This window comes from Psittacula echo, assembly GCF_963264785.1.
Source record: "Psittacula echo genome assembly, chromosome: 5".
NCBI classification, from domain to species: domain Eukaryota; kingdom Metazoa; phylum Chordata; class Aves; order Psittaciformes; family Psittacidae; genus Psittacula; species Psittacula echo.
The window spans coordinates 64,612,402-64,632,492 of record NC_137739.1 but is presented as its reverse complement, the minus strand read 5'-3'; the positions used below and the strand labels follow the sequence as shown (position 1 = coordinate 64,632,492).

General features: G+C 39.2%; 1 protein-coding gene across 3 annotated transcripts in view; it reads left to right on the top strand.

The window, feature by feature from the left end:
- The window catches only part of SETD3 (SET domain containing 3, actin N3(tau)-histidine methyltransferase), a 62,435-nt gene that overhangs the window by 24,341 nt on the left and 18,003 nt on the right, over positions 1-20,091 (top strand). For all 3 annotated transcript variants that reach the window (XM_080619381.1, XM_080619382.1, XM_080619383.1), the window contains 3 exons: positions 6,078-6,226; positions 7,354-7,426; positions 7,852-8,108. In XM_080619381.1, the coding sequence (XP_080475507.1) occupies positions 6,078-6,226; positions 7,354-7,426; positions 7,852-8,108 (479 nt within the window). The remainder of the gene's footprint in view (positions 1-6,077; positions 6,227-7,353; positions 7,427-7,851; positions 8,109-20,091) is intronic.

The following is a 20,091-nucleotide window of genomic DNA, read 5'->3' as shown; positions in this document are numbered from 1 at the left end:
AGCCCCTCTCCAGCATCCTTGTAGGCCCCCTTCAGATACTGGAAGGCTGCTAGGAGGTCTCCACGCAGCCTTCTCTTCTCCAGGCTGAACAGCCCCAACTTTCTCAGCCTGTCTTCATACGGGAGGTGCTCCAATCCCCTGATCATACTCGTGGCCCTCCTCTGGACTTGTTCCAACAGTTCCATGTCCTTTTTATGTTGAGGACACCAGAACTGCACACAATACTCCAAGTGAGGTCTCACGAGAGCAGAGTAGAGGGGCAGGATCACCTCCTTCACCCTGCTGGTCATGCTCCTCTTGATGCAGCCCAGGATACAGTTGAAACAAGCTGTTCCCAGTCTTTGCTGAAGATCTCAAACTATTTCACAAAGACTGATTACTTCAAACCCACCCCACTTCCGTGAAAGATGGGAAGTTAATTAAGCACACCTTGAGGACTTGGTAAGAGAAACCATAGACCCGATATGTAAAGGAATGGATTGCTGCCACAGCAGGGCCATTAACTGAGCATCACTGCCTTGGCCCCCTTTCCTCAGCAAGGTAGAGAAGTCTTTTGCAGAGATTCAGACCTCAAATGAGCTGAATTGCCTTCTGAAGGGTCTCATCTCTCTCTATTCAGGCCTTAGACTGCCTGAATTTAGCACCCCACTGTTTGTGAGATTCAGCCCTGGCTTAAGTGCTCCAAAGGGGACAGCCGTAATCATCAGCTCCAGACCTAAAAGGGACAAATAATGCTGGAACCTGCCAGGACTTGGCTCCTTCAGAGGAAAAAAAAAAAGTCAAAACACCAACAAAACACAATTATCAGACTAAAGAGGACTAGTCTGGACAGCCAGTAACTGATAACCCAAAACCTACATTTTGCTTTTAGCAATGTGGCTCTAAACACTTTGGTACAGAAATCAAGAGGTTACTGATGGGTGAAGGCAAGCAGGACTCTGCCTTTCCCAGCTCCCACAGGGAGCACTCTCCTGTTCAACACGTACTCTGTGGCACAGCATCAAAGGCCTACCATTACTTAAAAAAAAAAAAAGAAAAAGAAGAGGGACTGAGGTTCCCAAGTCTAAAAATCAGATTCAAACCTTTGAAGTGCTGCTCCTCAAACTGCACTAATCCAAGCAGTTACACATGCTGGCATTTTGAATTAAATTTTGTGATTATTTTAATATGAACACTTTACTAGATGTGGAAAGCGTTTCAGCAATCCAGCATGATGACGTTAAAGCATGGCAATATAAGTACTATGTAAATGAACAAAATAAAGACATCAGCTAATAAATTGCTATAAATCAAGTACATAATTAAAGAAATACCTATGGTGCCACAGTTAATATGGAATTTTATTGCCAATTTTTGTAACTTTTAAGGTATGCTTATTTTTCAGACTAGAACAGTTTTCTTCCAACATGTTCAGCAACAATTATCTGTTGTTGATAATTTATTTTCATACTTGTTTTGTGTTTATTTGGAGATATATTCTAAAAAAATGCTTTTATTACAATTTTATTAAAAATAACCTCTTTTATGGCTGAGAAATACCTTTTAACCTTGGAATGAATAGATGTGGTCTCGACATACCTGAAGTCCTGAAACAATTCTTTCTTCTCTGGTATTTGTACAGTGATGACAAAAAAGCCAGACTGCAATTAAAATGATGTTTGAGTGGTTCACATATTTGCTTGATAAAGCAAGTACTTAGAGGCATGAAATGCCCTTTCACACCTGTTTTTAATGTATTTTGGCTAATGCATAAAAATCTTTATGAAAGGAATTTTAAGACTCTGAAGATCAAGTATTGGCAGAGGGCCCATGGAGAAATAGACAATACCGTTTCAGTGACTGCATCCTGCAGCTGTGTAAGATGAACTTGATAAATAGTTTTGCTGTCCCATGGCTTCTAGAAATGTATGGTACATGTCCATGTTTTTATGATGCAATACATGTGTAAAATGTAATATGGGTTAACAAGAACAGAGTTAGCATTGGGGTTGGCCTGTTTATCTTCTGTAACAGAAAGACTGAACCATCCGTGGGCAAAATGGTTGCTGGCAGACATGGTAAAATTATTATAACAGTATTATGTTAACAAGGCATGTATTTTTTTTCCCTTGAAAGATGCAAAACCTAGTAACCACAACACTGTTGACATACAAATATCTTTTAATGTAACACTTTTACAGACATAATGTGGATATTATGGTCTCTTTCAAAACCATTTTTTAACGGAACATAGTAATGTATACTACACATGCACAGTTTTCTAGCTTAATAAAGGCTTTAAACAATTAGCAAAGGAAATACAAATTGCTGTTGGGAATTGAGATGTACAAATGAGTATATATTGCCTGAAGTGTGATAATTCATGCTTTTCTTAAACAGATCACTGACTTGCAGAACATGGACTAAAATTAACTTGATTATAGAAAGCTTTAAAGGTGAAAACTGAGTATTTTGACTTTCTAAAATTTTTTCTTGACTCATTAGCAAAATCTTAAAGCTGTTTTTCCAATACAGATTTTCATCAGTATAGCTATATCTTGTTCAGTATAGAAGTAAATTGTTCCCCAAATTGTAATTGGTGCTTGTACTTTAAAGGAGCTGCTCTTTTTAATTTGGTAAAATGTGTTAAGTATCAGACCATATCATATATGAGGAACAGAGGTATATATATATGAATATGTATATGAATTCATATATGAACATATGAATTTCAGAGATGCCTACAGAATGGTTCCAAGTGCAAGCTGGAAGTTAAAGACTTCCAGTAGCCTTATTTAGTATTTGCTTTTCAATCCTTATCAAGTAGGAAATGTTGGAAATCAAAAGAGCAAAGTCCTGGACAGTGTAAACACCAATAAAGTTCTGTGGAAGCTATGCAGTTAGTCTTACGAGGTTTGTAAGGCTTTAATTCTGGATATATTAGCGGATAAAACTAACACAAGAGGCAGTATAGGCCCACTGCTGAAAGAGGCGGGTGCCCTGGAGACAGAGGATATAAAGAAGGCAGAGGTGCTGAATTCCTTCTTTGCCTCTGTCTTTACTCCTGCAGACTCTCCCCAGGGGTCCCAGATTCCTATGGCCCCAGAAGGAGTCAGGATAAAGGAGGAGTTTGCTTTGGTAGATGAGGATTGGGTTAGGGATCAGTTAAGCAATCTGGACATCTATTAATTGATGGGTCTGGATGGAATACACCCATGGGTGCTGAGGGAGCTGGCGGAGGTCATTGCTAGGCCACTCTCCATCATCTTTGGCAAGTCGTGGGAAACAGGAGAGGTGCCTGAGGATTGGAGGATGGCAAATGTCACACCAGTCTATAAGAAGGGCAAGAAGGAGGACCCGGGTAATTATAGACTGGTCAGCCTTACCTGCATCCCTGGAAAGGTGATGGAACAACTTATTCTTGACACCATCTCTAGACATGTCAAGGATGAGGGGGTCATTAAGAGTAGCCAACATGGTTTTACCAAGGGGAAGTCATGTTTGACCAACCTTATAGCCTTCTATGAGGAAGTAACTAGGTGGATGGATGATGGTAGAGCGGTAGATGTGGTTTTTCTTGATTTCAGTAAGGCATTTGATACTGTCTCCCACAGCATCCTCATAGATAAGCTAAGGAAGTGTGGGCTTGATGATCAGGTAGTGAGGTGGATCAAGAACTGGTTAAAAGGAAGAAGGCAGAGAGTTGTGGTCAATGGGGCAGAATCTAGCTGGAGGTCTGTGACTAGTGGAGTCCCTCAGGGGTCGATGCTGGGACCAGTGCTGTTTAATATTTTCATCAATGACCTGGATGAGGGAACTGAATGTACCCTCAGCAAGTTCGCTGATGACACTAAACTGGGAGGAGTGGCTGACACACCAGAAGGCTGTGTTGCCATTCAGCAAGATCTGGACTGGCTGGAGAGTTGGGTGGGGAGAAACTTGATGAAATTCAACAAGGGCAAGTGTAGAGTCTTGCATCTGGGGAGGAACAACCCCATGTACCAGTACAGGTTAGGGGTTGACCTGCTGAAAAGTAGTGAAGGGGAAAGGGACCTGGGGGTCCTGGTGGATGGGAGGATGACCATGAGCCAACACTGTGCCCTTGTGGCCAAGAAGGCCAATGGCATCCTAGGGTGCATTAGAAAGGGTGTGGTTAGTAGGTCAAGAGAGGTTCTCCTCCCCCTCTACTCTGCCTTGGTGAGACCGCATCTGGAATATTGTGTCCAGTCCTGGGCCCCTCAGTTCAAGAAGGACAGGGAATTGCTTGAAAGAGTCCAGCGCAGAGCCACAAAGATGATTAAGGGAGTGGAACATCTCCCTTATGAGGAGAGGCTGAGGGAGCTGGGTCTCTTTAGCTTGGAGAAGAGGAGACTGAGGGGTGACCTCATCAATGTTTACAAATGTGTAAAGGGTGAGTGTCAGGATGATGGAGCTAGGCTTTTCTCAGTGATGTCCAGTGATAGGACAAGGGGAATGGGTGTAAACTGGAGCATAAGAGGTTCCATGTGAACATCAGGAAAAACTTCTTTACTGTGAGAGTGACAGAGCACTGGAACAGGTTGCCCAGGGGGGTTGTGGAGTCTCCTACGTTGGAGATATTCAAGGCCTGGCTGGACAAGTTCCTGTGTGATGTACTCTAGGTTACCCTGCTCTTGCAGGGGGATTGGACTAGATGATCTTTTGAGGTCCCTTCCAACCCTCAGGATTCTGTGATTGTGTGAAAACAGCAAACTGAAGGGAGCATGAAATAAAGCAGAAATGCCAGCTTTAAAAAAAAAAAAAAAAAAGACCAAAACACAGCACCACATTCTCATTGCATACAAAAAAACCTTTATCCATGTTGCATTTTTATACTGCATCATCAAAGACTATAGTTTTAGATGCTACTTGCGCTTTTAACTGCAAATTTGGTTTGTCCAGGGTCTTGAAATCCATGATTTGGAGGGGGAGAAAAATTTCAAACACCCTAATGCTTCTTTTCTAAAATCCCTTTAATCTAAAGATGTACTTATCACTTGTGCTTAACCAAAATATCTTTGGAGGTAAGCAACTCAGTGATGACATTTTCATAGAATCACAGAATGGTTTGGATTGGAAAGGACCTTAAGATTATCTAGTTCCAACTCCCCTGCCATGAGCAGGGACACTTTCACTAGACCAGGTTGCTTAAGGCCCCGTCCAGCCTGGCCTTCAACACTGCCAGGGGTGAGACATTCACAGCTTCCTTGGACAACTTATTCCAGTGTCTCACCACCCTCAGTAAAGAATTTATTCCCTATATCTAACCTACATCTCTCCTGCTTAACTTTACCACTCATAACATGGCCTGAGCATTTGAGGGGCATTTGGACATTTTTAACATGATCAGACATGAGTTTGAGTTGAAGAAAATGAGACAAAGTACAAAAGGAACTGGTTGAGTATAGCCAGGAACTATAATGCATAGGTTCAAATCAGATGATGGAAAAGGGGAAAACAGAAAATGAATGAGGCTTGTGATTTCACAGCTGGATCATGTTTCTGTTAGAGAAGCAAAGCAAAAAAAATTGGACAAGCTCTGTGTTGTTGCTAAGACGATCAGTCCAAAGTTGTTTCAGTAAATTCATATGCTACAGGAAAAAGCTAACTGCTTTGTATGTGAGAGTAGAAGCTTGGGATCTGCTTATTCTAATTTCCAGTGCTGAATTAATGAAATTGCAGCTGCCTCTCAAATTCCTCCTTGTGTCTGTATTAACATGTGGTGGTGATTGCATTTATCATCAGTATTAAGCTGGGAAATAGTTTTGCTCAGCTTATTTAAAAGGGAAAGTGGAGGGGCCTTCATATTTCATCACAGCTCAGTTTAGGTGGTCGTGTTTTTACGATGACTGATAAGCCAATTTAACAGATTTAAGATTTCAGCAGTTTAAGTTTGTGAAAATTGGGTATGACATTTGTATGCTATTGAGTAACACCTAGCAAAGACCACTCCTGACTCAGCTACTTCAGAGTAGAACTGCTGTGGGGTAGCAGGTTGCTTTACATGTGCGTTTATATTGAACTTCTTTATCTTTCCAGATCTTCTTTCTGCATTTGTTTTTAATAAATTGTGTTTGTAGGTTTGTCTGTTGTCTTTGATGGAAAAAGAGATGACTATTTCCCTGAACTGATAAAGTGGGCAACTGAAAATGGAGCATCCACAGAGGGTTTTGAAATAGCTAAGTTTGAAGAGGAGGGGTTTGGTTTGAAAGCAACAAGAGAGATAAAGGTAAGCATGTGAACATTTGACTTAGATTAGAAAATCGTGTTTGGAATGTAGCTAAAGAGTTCTGAAACACTCATTACCTTCTCTTCCACCTTTTAAATGGTTATGAAATTGCTATTCTGATATGCTGTCCAATCTGTGTGCTTGAAATAAATTTATTGATAAAATTGAGTATTATTTTTTGACTAGTGGATAGTAATGTGAATTCTTAATTGGCCTTTTTTTTCTCTCTGTTGCCTATATTCTGTACCTAATCACCAGAATACTGTACCTCATTGATGTATCCTTGTCTTCCATATTTATTGAAAACTTAGTCTCTTGTCTTCTTTCATGTCCCTTCTTTTAAAGCACTGATGTTTTTGCCTCAGAAAGAGGTATTTGCAGTACTAAATTTCCGGAAAAAATTAAAAAAAAAGAGAACAAAAAAACCAAACCAAAACACACACACAAAAAAAACCCCACACAAACAAATTACCTGATAATTGTAAAGAATATCTTTTGGTCATCAGGTAAGGAATTTAGACACACACAGCCAGCTAACTGTTAAAAGATAAGCATTTAAGATTGCCTCTTTCCATTTCCCGTTTTACAGATGGGAAACAGCTTTGAGGAACAGTCAGCTGCTGTAGAAAGAATATTAGAAAACAAGAATATTATATTGATTTTAGGGCTTTAATAGCAAGTAGTTAATAAGGCTAGCACTACTGGTTGATAAAAATCTGAACAGTAGTTCTAAAATAAGAATGGGCAATGTGAAAAACCTCTACTGGGAGAAAATATTTGATCACATAGTTAATAGCAATATAATCTGGTATCTTTGAGGTTGTGTGGGTAATCTAAATGTTAGCGGTTCCAAACTGAAGCACTTTATTTTGCAATCTAAGGCTTTGTTTTAAGCTTTGTGTAATGCAGACTGAATCATTTGGTTACTACAATGTAAAACATAGCGTGCTTGTTTAATTTGCGGTGGAAGAGAAGGAAGAATTTTGATTCAGAATAATTTTGATTAAAAAAAAAAGGGGGGAGGGGGGACCAACCAAACTTTAATTAAAGTTGATGTAGATTTAAGACACTTGGGCATATCATTATAAATGCTAACTGACTCTCTATGCTTTTTTTCCTTTCTGTAGGCTGAAGAGTTGTTTCTGTGGGTTCCTAGAAAACTGTTGATGACAGTTGAGTCAGCTAAAAATTCAGTATTAGGTAAGAACTTAAAGAAGTCCCTAAGCAAGAAGCTGATCTGTATGGGATAATTCAGTAGGATAAATTCATTTTTAGCTGATCTCTTTTATTACAGGACTTGCTTATTGTACCAGCTGTAAGGTTTAGAATACCTAGAAGCTTGAAGTGTCAGTGAAAAGAATTTAATTTTCCCTTTGTTTCTGCCTGAGTGCACTAGTACATGCGGCATTTACTGTGTCAAATAACTTGCAGCATAATGCAATATGGGTAGCTAAATATTTTAGAAACGTGAAAAAGCTGTGGGTTTTTTGTTGTTGTTTTGTTGTCTGTTTGTTGTTTTTTCCTTAATTCTTACATGTTACCTCATCGTGTTCATTTAAGTAAATCTACAGTGCTAGTTTCCATAGGCAATTAACTTAGTGCATCATCTTTCTGGGTTAATTCAGGATCCCTGTATTCTCAAGATCGAATTCTTCAAGCCATGGGCAATATAACATTGGCATTCCATCTTCTTTGTGAGCGAGCCAATCCCAACTCTTTCTGGCTGCCCTACATCCAGACACTTCCCAGTGAATATGACACTCCTCTCTATTTTGAAGAAGATGAAGTGCAGTATCTTCAGTCAACTCAGGCCATACATGATGTTTTTAGCCAATATAAAAATACAGCTCGACAGTATGCATATTTCTACAGAGTTATCCAGGTAAGCATCTTAAATGTAATATATAGTATATGTTGTTCTCATGATGATGATTGAGGAAGGTGTGAAAACAGTGATGCTAAATAACAGAACAAGTGTATTGCTTTTAAAGGTTTGAATAATTAAAGCAATTTCCTGCTGTTTTTTGTACTGCTGTTAAAATTTCACAAATCAGTAGGCTTATGAATATGTAAGAATGTATTTAGTTGGTTGAGAGGGGTGATTGCTGCCTTTTGTTTGGCATTGGGTGAGGCTTCATCTGGAATATTGTACAGTCCTGGGCCCAGCAGTGCAAGAGACATATTGACAAACTGGAATGAGATCAGAGGAGGGCTATTAAGATGTCATTTGCTTCAGCCCTTTATCCATACAAGGAGAGACTAAGGGAGCTGGATTTGTTTATTTTGAGGAAAATTATAAGGGGTGGTTCAGTTATTGTTTTCAACTTGCTACTGATAGCCAGTTTCCAGAAGTTTGCCTGTGGGAAGTCAGGCTGGGTGGCCTGCAGACACCTACAACCTATGCCTCTATGCCTCATCGTAAAATGTATAGTCTGCAGTAAACAAAGTAAAACTGTAATTGTTATTGACATAGAATAAAACCATTACATATGTTGTATTTCCAGCGACTGTGGATTAACTTTTATTTTCTATTCTGTTTAACATAATTATTTTGATTGCTTTCAAATAAAAATATAAACCCATCTGATAACTATTTGAGTATGGGGAGGCTTGAAATGGGTGAACTTTTTGTCATGTTCTGAATAAATGAGTTAAATTTAGTTTCTCAGAACTGTTACTCTGATGTCTAGAGATAATGGATGTTGTAAGTGAATGGTGATGTAGTGTTGTCAAGGTAGTGCTTAATGTCCAAACATCCAAAGCTTTTTGTGTCACAACCTGTGTAAAACGTGTGTGACTCTAGTTGAATTTCCACAATTGTGTGATCTACACGCATTTTTTTTTTGGCCATAGGAGACATCAGAAGACAAAATAATTCTATTCTCCTTTAGCATTATCAGAGTTCCAAAGCTTTGCTATTACCTGTTTTAAGTCCACAAAAGTTATTTTGCGTAGCTGTTTGGTGTTTGAAGAAGTTAATGTATTTCATATACAGTGTCAATTTATCAAGTATAAGGAGTGGAGGGATACATTTTGAAAACCAAAGTTATGAAAATAGTGGGTGAAAACTACATAAGATGCACTTCATTTTGAGGCAGGGAGTATGGTACAAACAATGGGTTTGATATTGGGAAGGAATAAAATTCATCCTTCCGGGTGTCACAATTCAGGGAACGATTCTTTAGCTAATTTCTTTTCTTGCCATGTGCTATTCTAGGCTGCCAGTCCACACTTGACCTTCCATCTTTTCACTTAATTTCTCTAAGTATAATGTTTCAGCAAACAGAACTCCTAAATTTTTTATCTTTAGAATGTCTTTACCCCTAAATAGTTCTACTGTTTTCAAAGAGTTATTAGCAGAGTATTGTGTAACATTATCCAATTCATCCAACTGCTATTCATGCTCTTGCGTGTACTTGATCAGACAGCTAAACTATCACTATGACTAGTTCCATCATTTTCATTGACTAATCCTGCACTAGTAATATTATGTGAGAGGTTACGTGGTCACAACATTAGTTAAAAAAAAAAGTAAATACAATTTTACGGAGAAATGAGATCTGGAATAAAGCCCTGGGTTTTGACTGCCATGTGTCCAGTGTTTCAGAACCGCTTCTCAGTGATGGATTAATATATGAAGACTGATATCAAAGTGATGCAAACACAGCTGAAGAATGTCCATAAAATGCAGTGGTGTAACATCAGTTGAAGCATGAGATACCTATTATATGAAAAGCAGCTTAAATGTTTTACAAAACATTTTTGTTATGAAAGTAGCAGTTTGTTATAACAAATCTGCTATGCAAGTAAGTGATTTCATGTGGCATGTACTCACTGTTTCTCCCATTGTCTCTTGAACTTAATCAAAGATCATTTGTACAGCACTTAAGCTAACGTGGTCCAAGTAATGCCTCACTAAAAAATAAGTTATATTCTGCATCAAAGTCCACAGAAGAAAGTAATGTACATGAAATTACTTTAGGAGCAGACTGTCTTTAGAACCCTGGTGATGGTGATCTGCTCTACTTGGTAACAAGACTTTACTACTCTACATTGTTATATTTTCTGCATTTACAGTTCTATGGAAGCTGATATGACAGCTCATAGAAGAAAACTTCTCAGTCTGATATTGTTGAGACTGATTCAGTTCAGTTTGATCTACAGCAGTGGGAAACCTTTGTGGAAATAGTGTTCGAATAAATAACTATACTCTCTTTGAGCATATTAGAATACCCAAGAACGTGGTTAGTACTGTACATTGCCTTTTACATAAACTGTTAAAATGTAGGTTGTGGTCACATATGGTCAGAAATCTAGACCAGATTTTTTCTTTGTTTTCCTTACAAATTCTTTTTATTACTTGTTTTGTGTTCTTGTACAATATGGCTGTTGTTTCACTTTGAACATGAGCATGAAGGTAGATAGAGTAGGAATAATATGCTTTATTTACTTGTTCTGTGGAGAATGAGTGGTAATAAATATTAGGCAAATTGTAGGTATGTTCTGGTTGTTTGGTGCCATGCACTGCCACATAACCACAATTTCATCTGAATGTGTCTTTAGTACTATTCAGTAAATGTCAAATTAGGAAGATAGATAATTTCAGCTGTCTCCAGGAGTGCCAAGTGAATGTGCTGGGTACCTGTTATTAATGCTTTTGATGAAAACTCTGGGAAAAGTTTTTTAAAACATTTTAATTTCTGTTTCTGCTCTCAAAAATACTACGAGCATCTAATTTATAAATAGTGGAGAAAAAGAAAAATGGGGAGGGGGGAAGCGTCTTCGCTAAAACAAAGTACCATTTTCCATCGCTCAGAAAAGCGTAAATGAATTTTGGTATTGTCTTGCATGCACTTATTATGTGAACAAAGTTGACCCACAAAATACTCATGCTAAGGGTAATTCATGAGCATGTAGAAAAGCGAAAGAGAGGTGGTAAGAGAAAAAATCATCATATAAATGGAAAAAAAGCGAAGCAAAACCACTTTACTATGAAAGGCAGTATACTCTGTAAGCTTTAGGAAAGTGAATGCTAGTTTTTGTATACCGTAATTTCATTTGCTACTACTGCTGCTTTAGCATAAGTGTTTTAATGAAAGCTGTCCTGTGTGAGATGGATTTTGATATTGCTTCAGATATGCAGACTAATATTTTTTTTAAATTTGCAAGTCTGCTTTTTGTAATACAAATATCTTATGTAATACATAAATCTTCAATATATTTACTTTCTTGGTAGCTATAAATCTTCTAAATATTTATTTTCTTCATAGCTATTCTACTGCAGAAAGTAAAACTAGTAACATCTTGACATAAAAGTTGTTTTGATATTTGGAGACACTGAAAAAGGGAATATTTTGTGCAGGCAAAATATTTTAATTCCTCTACAGTATTTTTAGTCTGCAAAATGTTTCTAATGGCTGGGGGAACAAATAATTTCTTCAAATGTTTCATTTTCCTTCCATACAGGACTGCTAGACTGTTATTAAAATAATTTGGCTTGTGATAGGTTTGCAGTTTTAAACATTGTTTGACAAGCACTGGTCTGTTTTATTTCCCTAGCTTCTCTTTGAGGCTGGTTTTCTCAGAATGCTGCTGTGCTAACTCTTTCTCCTAGTGCTTAGTCTGGATACAGATGAAGAATTGGCAGATTTATGAATTTCACAGCTGTTGCAAGCTAAACCCTAGTCTGGTTTGATAAGCAGAAACAGGTGGGATGTTCAGTAGACAAAAATAAACCCTTGAGTATGTTAGCCAGGCTCTGTAACCCGCACTGACACCTTTCTAAACGTACGTGATTTGATAACTAAAAAATGGTTAGAAGTTCTTACAGATGGACTTTAAAGGCATATTTGGCCTCTGCATTGCTACCAAAGTACAGTGAATGGTCAAAAGAGTACTTTGATTGCAGCAGACGTGTAGTTTGCAATGTGTTTTTATAGCTTGTTCCAAAGAGAAATTTGTAAACTGCAGGGTTATCTCTTCCCCTGGAAGGTGTGTGTGTGACTTTTGTTAACATTTATGGGTCCTGCATGTCTACCGAAGGGTGAAAAAACACCAAATACTTATGGTTTAATATTTGGGGTTTTTTTGTACACTGACATGTGGTAAACTAGGCACAAGAGGGAGCCATATAGTTTACAGACATTCACAGGGAGATTACATTCCTAAAGAAAATACAGGCAAGTTTGAACGTTTTTTAAAATAATATGCAGTGGTCTTCGTGTTTGACTTTCAGTTATATCTACATGCCTGTTTGTAGTCTATTACAGAGAAGTTTTTGTAAATCAAAACAAAGACATAAAGACAAGGAGTGCTCTTAGACAACGTGGAAGCGCCCAAACTCTATTAACATTTTTGATACTTTGAGTCTGAAGCAGTGTTTTATCTTTTCCCCAGGTGTAGTAAAGGCTGTTATAATCTGTGTTACTAAAAGACAATTTTATGATAATTTTAGTTAACTTTTAAAATCCTTGAAGTGGTAAGTCTGAAACCAGCAGAGCCTGTCAGCTAGCCATAGCTTTTGCCATGGTAGCCAGTATCCAGTGGAATTCTGTGTGTAAGTAGTGTCTGTATGTAGCTGCCTCTCATGTACTGGAAGAAGGATCAGTTTGCAGGACTGTCCAGGATGGCAATTTGACATTGCTTTAGACAGTGCTTTTAGCCTGTAGTCTCTAGACCACTGTGGGACTGCAGATTTTTCTGAGACACCAGCAAGCTAGCTGTCTGTAAAAAGAAACAAACCCCAATGAAAACAATACAGGTGACTCTGTAGTGGGTATCTGCTATAGGCTGCCTCATCAGGAGGAAGGAAAGAGTGGATGAAGCCTTCTACAGACAGCTAGAAATAGCCTAATGTTTGCAGGCCCTGGTCCTCATGGATGGACTTCAACCACCCCAGCATCTGTTAAAGAGAAAACACAGCAGGGTATACGCAATCCAGGAGGTTCATGGACAGCACCAATTACATCTTCCTGACCCAAGCAATAGAGAAGCCAATGAGGAGAGTGGCTAGTCACATTCATGGACCTCATACTTACAAACAAGGAAAGTTTTGTTGGGGATCTTAAAGTCAAAGACACCTCAGCTGCAGTTACCACGAGATGGTGGAGTTTAGGAGCTTGAAAGGAGGATGCAGAGCAAAAAAACAAGATCATAATGCTGAACTTCAGGAGAGCAGGATTGGTGTCTTTGTGGAGCTGCTTGGAAAAGTAACATGGGATAAGGCTTTGGAGTAAAGAGGGACCCAAGAAAGAAAACTGTTAATATTGAAGGATTGCGTCCTCTGTATTCAAAAGCAGTGAATCCACGAGTAGGAAGTCAGGCAAAAATACCAGGAGACCTGCATGGATTAACAAGTTGCTCCTGGCAAAACTCAGACACCAAAAGGAAGCATACAGAGGGTGGAAGCAGGGACAGGTAGCATGGGAGGAATATGGAAATATTGTCCAATTATCCAGGGATGAGATTAGGAAAGCAGAAGCTCAGCAGGAATTAAACCTGGCAAGGATTGTGAAAGGTAACCAAAATGGCTTCAGTAAGTACATGGGTGACAGAAAGGATATCTATGGGAAATAATGAGCCTTCTGTTGAATAGGGCAAGAGACCTGATGACGCAGAACATGGGGAGAAGGCTGAGGTACCAAATATGGCGCCTTTGTCTCGGTCTTTACTGGCAAGACCAGCCTTCAGGAATCCCAGTTCCCAGACACCAGGAGGAAAGGCTGGAGCAACGAAGATACACCCTTAGTGGAAGAGGATCAGGTCAGGGAATACTTAAGCAAACCAGACATAAGGCAAGTCCATGGGCCCTGATGGAGTGCACCCACAAGTGCTGGGGGAGCTGTCTGATGTTATTGTGAGGTGACTCATATGCCTGAGGAATGGGATGCCAACCAGAGGGACTTGGACAGGTTTGAGGAGTGGGCCCATGTGGACCTCCTGAGATTCAACAAGGCCAAGTACCAAGGTCCTGCACCTGGGTCACACAACCCCCAGGATCAAGACAGGCTGGGGGATGAAGGTATTGAGAGCGGCCCTTTGGAGGACTTGGTGGTACTGATGAATGAAATGCTGTACATGAGCCGCCAGTGTGAGCTCACAGCCCAGAAAGCCAACCGTATCCTGGGCTGCATCCAAAGAAGCATGGCCAGCAGCTCAAGGGAGGTGATTCTGCCCCTCCTCTACACTCTGGTGAGACCCCACCTGAATTACTGCGTCCAGCTCTCAGCACAGGAAAGACACGGACCTGTTGGAGCAGGTCCAGAGAAGGGCTGCAAAGATGATCAGAGGGCTGGAGCAACTCTGCTATGAAGACAGGCTGAGAGAGTTGGGGTTGTTCAGCATGAAGAAAAGAAGGCTTTGGACGGAACTTGTTGTGGCCTCTCAGTACTTAAAGGAGGTTTACAAGAAGGATAGGGACAAAATTTTTAGCAGGGCTTGTTGCAATACAAGGGGCAATGGTTTTGAATTAAAAGAGGGTGGATTTAGATAGATAAAAGAAAGAAATATTTTTATGATGAGGGTGGTGAGACATTGAAACAGGTTGCCCATCCCTGGAAACATTCATGGTCAGGTGGTATGGGGCTCTGAGCAACCTGATACAGTTGAGGATGCCCATACTCGCTGCCAGGGGGGCTGGACTAGCTTACCTTTAAATGTCCCTTCCAACCCAAACTGTTCTATGAATCTGTGACTCTTGGTGCTCTTTGAGTGATCATGGTGACTGGGAGAGATGCCTGAGGACTGGAGGAAAGCAAATGCCACCCCTGTCTTCACGAAGGAGGACCCAGGGGACTACAAGCCCATCAGCCTCATTCAGGCCCTTGGGAGGTGCAATAAGGGAGTTTGACAGGCTGGATAAATGGGCTGACAATTGAAGAAGTTTCAGCAAGAAGTAGAAAGTCCTGCACTTGAGGAGTGTTGCAAGCAGGTCGAGGGAGGTGCACTGGTGAGGCCACACCCAGAGCACTCTGTCCAGTGCTGGGCTCCCCAGTACACAAAAGAGGCCAGTAAGAGTTTTAGAATTAAAACAACTGGAGAAAGCAGAATCACCTGTTTATGTAACATTTTAGCAAGGAAATGGGGTTTTCTTTGATTCGGTGTTACGTTTCTTTTCTAAGTTAATGAGCAAATACTTGCAAATGCTTTCTTTGCCTTCTGTTAAGCTACTGTTACTCAAGAAAGCAGAAGCTGCCCCATGAATCACACTTTTTTTAAATAGAATCTTATTTGGTAGAAGTCATTAATACTTTCAGATAATATCTGTCATCTGGTTTGTATCCAGTGTTCCGTAGGAGCACTCATACCAGTTTTCTGACTACTGCGTACTGACATCTGGACAGCGCTTGTGAAAGTGTTATTGTAGACCCATTGTGAATACAGTCCTTGCAGGAATCTTATCCAGAGATGTTTTGATCTATTTGTGTGCACTATTGGACAGAGAACTTAATTTCCTGGAGGCTGTAATCCCTTTTGATCAGATACTAAATTTGATTTATTATTCATATAAAATTTGACTAATTGATTTAGTGTGAATGAAATTCTAAAATCCAGTTATTAGCTGTTGGGCACTGGAATATCATTTTAGCTAGGACGTTTTAACACATGAAGTTCTAGATCTCAAAATAATATTATAGCGTCTTTAAAATCTGGTATCACATTTGACTCGTCAATATTGGGTATATTAGGTGAGATTTCACGTCTCTAGCTTAATTTTGACACCAGTTTTTGAAGTTGTGATGATACTTTCAATATGACTTCTGCTGCTCTTTCGTTATTTTTCTGTTCTGTTTCTAATCTATCCTATTCCAATAAGCATATGATTTTCCAGGTCAGCGTGAAGTACAGCGTCTGGTGTCTCTCTGTACTTGGCTTTAAGATACCACCATTTAACTTCCATGTGCTAAATAACATTTGAGTTGAATGCAGAGAACTATACTGCCTTTTAAAACACTTTAAGATATTCAAATGTTTGGACGTTGTTTATTATTTTTAAGTTGATCTAATAGAGAATATTTTAACGCTTCTAAGGAGTTCAGTCAATATGCAATCAAAGGCAAATGTATTTGGAAGCAGATTACAGTTTTGATCATGTATCAGGTAGGTCCTTGGGGTTCTCACTTCCCTCCCCCCCCCCCTTGATTTATACTTAATTGGCATGCCAGTCAAATAGCCTTTTCCAGAAGTTATGTCAGTGACACTCTAAAAAATGGGATAGATGTCACAGTTGTAATCCCTATAAAATCTTTCCCTTTTGTTCTCTTGTCTACTATACATGTCACCTTAAGGAGGGATTTAAAATTCCATTGAATGGGCAGTTACAAAGGTGTAATAGTGTTGCTATTTGATTTGCTTTGTCTGAATGTCAACACCTGAGTTGTTCTGCTTGATCAATAATAAATCAATAGGCAGTTAATAATGGAACATATTTATGCTTTTCTATGTTCTTCTTCTCTGTGAAGGCCAAAATATTGTATTAATCTGTTTTGCTGGCAGCAAACTGAAGATTGACTGTATGCTTGTACCACTTAAGTGTTAGTGTAAGGTGGTTTAGATTTTGCAAACGTGTGCCAAATTTCTGATTTTTGTGTCACTTCTAGTGTATCCCACCCCCAGCTATGATTACAGTTATTGACAGGTCCTCAGGCTTCATTGGGCCATTCCCGTGGCTGCCCCTTTCCATCACAGAAGCAGCTACAGGCTTCGCTGGGTTGCGTCTGTCCATTTCAGACAAATGAAGAGCTCAAATCCTTGTGTGGGTAGGAGGTCTGCTGCCTTCTTCCCCTGTTCTTTCCTTGCTTTCCACAGGAACACAGTGACAGCTCTGGGCTTTCAGCCAGCCGGACACAGGAGGAGGTGTTTGGCTGTTTGGGCAGCATTTGCTCCTCAAACAGCTGTTCCCTATCTCCTCCAAGGAAAAGGTGGCAGGCCATATGGAGGTATCCTGTGGTCCAGATTCAGCCGATGGGCGCCAGTTGGACCATGCTGGCCTATATCAGAATACAGGCATGTCCTACTTGATGTCTTCTATTTCTTACAGTCAAAATGTTTTAAAGTTGGAGGACAGATGGATAAAACGTATCTTTCTTTATGGATATAGATGTTATCTTTATTCGGACATTTCATTGTTAAGATCTCCTAGTCAGTAGGTTTTAATTTATTTTATGTATTGAGTGGTTAGGATTCCGTTATACCAGCATAAATGCCCTCTTTCCTCTGGAGAGGCAGAGATGTACTTCAAAACGTATATGCCAGTGCTAAACAAAATCTGTTTCTGCACAGTTTAAACTCCATTTGGGAGGAATAATACGTTCTGTTGTTAGTATTATGGGCTTTTAAAGCATTTTTTTGGAAGATGGAGTTCTCAACCACTCTCCTGGTTGAGAATGCAGATAAGCATCTGTTTTTACAGGCAATAGAGTGGAGAGGGGGTTTTGTTTGCTCATCTTTTGGTTGCTTTTATTTTTATGTTTTAACTGAGTTGCACTTTCTGGGGCAGTTGAGTTTACCCCCAGAGATGCTGTCTGTGTCTTTTGTGGAAGTGAGTGCCTCAGCAGACATGAGGAGATCATCACGCACTTACAAGTATACTTTCTCATATAAAGTTTGTACTTATTGTGCAGATTTAATATTTTTCCTGATATAACAGCAGTTACAAATGTTCCATAAATTTAAAATATGATAACAAGCTGATGTTTCTTAGAGTGGAATACTCCAAGGATGTATTCTTTAAGCACTGGAAAATTATACAGGGGACTTATCTTTGTTAAAATTAGTAATTTAACTAAATTACAAAGTGGATTATCCTCTTCAGTCAGACCCAGTGCTAATACTCCACACAGTAGGAGATTGATATGTTGCTAAGTTTATTTTCTTCTACTATGGTTTGAATGCGAGTTGAAGAGTAAGTGGTAAGATTTTAGGATGTGTGTGTACTATAGTCTTAGTACATCTGGTTCCAGAGCATACCATGCCCCCATGTGCCATGCTGGTTGTGCGGTGCTGTACCTTGGTTTTAAGATGACCGTGATCCAAGCTTCCATCTCAGTGGGTTCTGATATGATCTGTAACCTTGAGTAGCTGATTCACAGGTAACAAGATTTTGGCCATACTGCATAATATTAATGCTTGTTAGCAAACTCTTTGGATATGGAGTGCTTGTGAATAGGAAATATTGCCCCTATATTTTATAATATATTTTATAATATATTTTTATATTTTATATATATTTATATTATATATATTTATAATTATTATTATATATATTTATATATATAATAATTATTATATATATTTATATATATTTATATTTTATAATATATTTTATAATATATTTTAAAGCAGCTTACTTCAGGCTTTCCATCACAGCAGTTTATTTGTGATTTAATGAATTAGTAGTAGAATTGTGGGATGAATTTGTGCATGAACATAGTGCATGTGTTGCACTAAACAAAATGAACAGCGTAAACCTTGTACCTCAGGAGGAGACTAAAGGCTAAGTGACATCTTGTGGTATACAGGTATACCTTTGTGAGGAGGCCTTTTTCTGTAGCTGTCCTACTGTACCCTACTGTATCTTACTGTGCGAATGAAGCACTGCAGACTGAACCTATCAATCTAAGGCTCAACATGAACACTAAAGTCATATTTTGTTAGGAGATTTGCCCCACAAGATAATGGACGTAGTGTATCTTTCTGTTAACATGAATGGGGACAGGAAGGGAGGGTGGTCTCTTTGCAAAACATGTCCAGTCTTAGGCCAGCTTGCCCTCCCACTTCATCCCATCAGCCCCTCGTAGAGCTACATTCAGAGCTAAGTGATTTTGTGAAAGGACAGGAAAAAGGTATAGACAAATTTGTGTCATATCTGAGTACCTTCTTTTCTGGGAAAATTTAGTATTTTAGAATTTTGTATGTTAGGAAGTTTTCTGTAATGGTGTGAGCAAGAAATACATGTTAAGAAGTCCATCACTGTCTTGCTTCTGTTTGATAAGGGAGATGCCACAGGATTGTAGGCAGGGTACTCATTTGAAGCTGGTTCAAAATGTCTGTGTACTCTATCAGCCAAATGGTAACGTCCACTTTGCACGTAAAGTGGGTTTTCAGGCCTTCAGACTCCCAGGTTAGTAGTTGATGACATGGCTTGAGTTGTCTGTTATGCCACTGCTTTCATATTAGCTAAAGACAATTTTTGCAGGTAGAAGGTACAGAAAAAGGGACTATGCAGTTAAATTCCACTGCACCAGGAGGAGTCATTCCACTCTGCTTCTGCTACATGAATCCCCTAATAGCCTGGAACAGTACTTTCTTGTGTACATTGGCAGAAAGTAAATAAAAATTACTGACATAAAGAATAAGCAAGAATGTTACTTAGATTTAATAAGTTTCAATCCTGTGGCACCTTTTTAATTTTAAGATTCATTCTGTTAGGTTTTGCAAAGGAGGATGATCTTTCTTCCGTTAGAAAAGTCATATAACAGCGCAAGTTTGTGGACCTAATTCCTAGTGCTTTATGAATTGGGCTGTTTGAAAATTCAAAAGCATTCTTCTGTAGTTATAAACTGTTATTACAAAGTAAAATAATCTTGCCTTTTTCTCCTGTCAGTGAACTGACTTTACCTCATTAGCTTACGCATCTTATATCCAATGGATAAAGTGAATTCTTGTATCCCTGTAGATCGCTAGGATCCTCCACTCTGAATTCTTTTTTTTACTTAGCTTTAGGGCACTTAAAGCCTCAGCAGCTCCACAGAGAGGAGTTTCTCCTCAAGGCTGCTTCTTCAAAGGATTTCCAAAGCAGGGAAAGGGACAGTAACCAGCACATGCTGACAGATCTTCCTGCTTCTGGCCCTGAAAGTGCGTGTGTT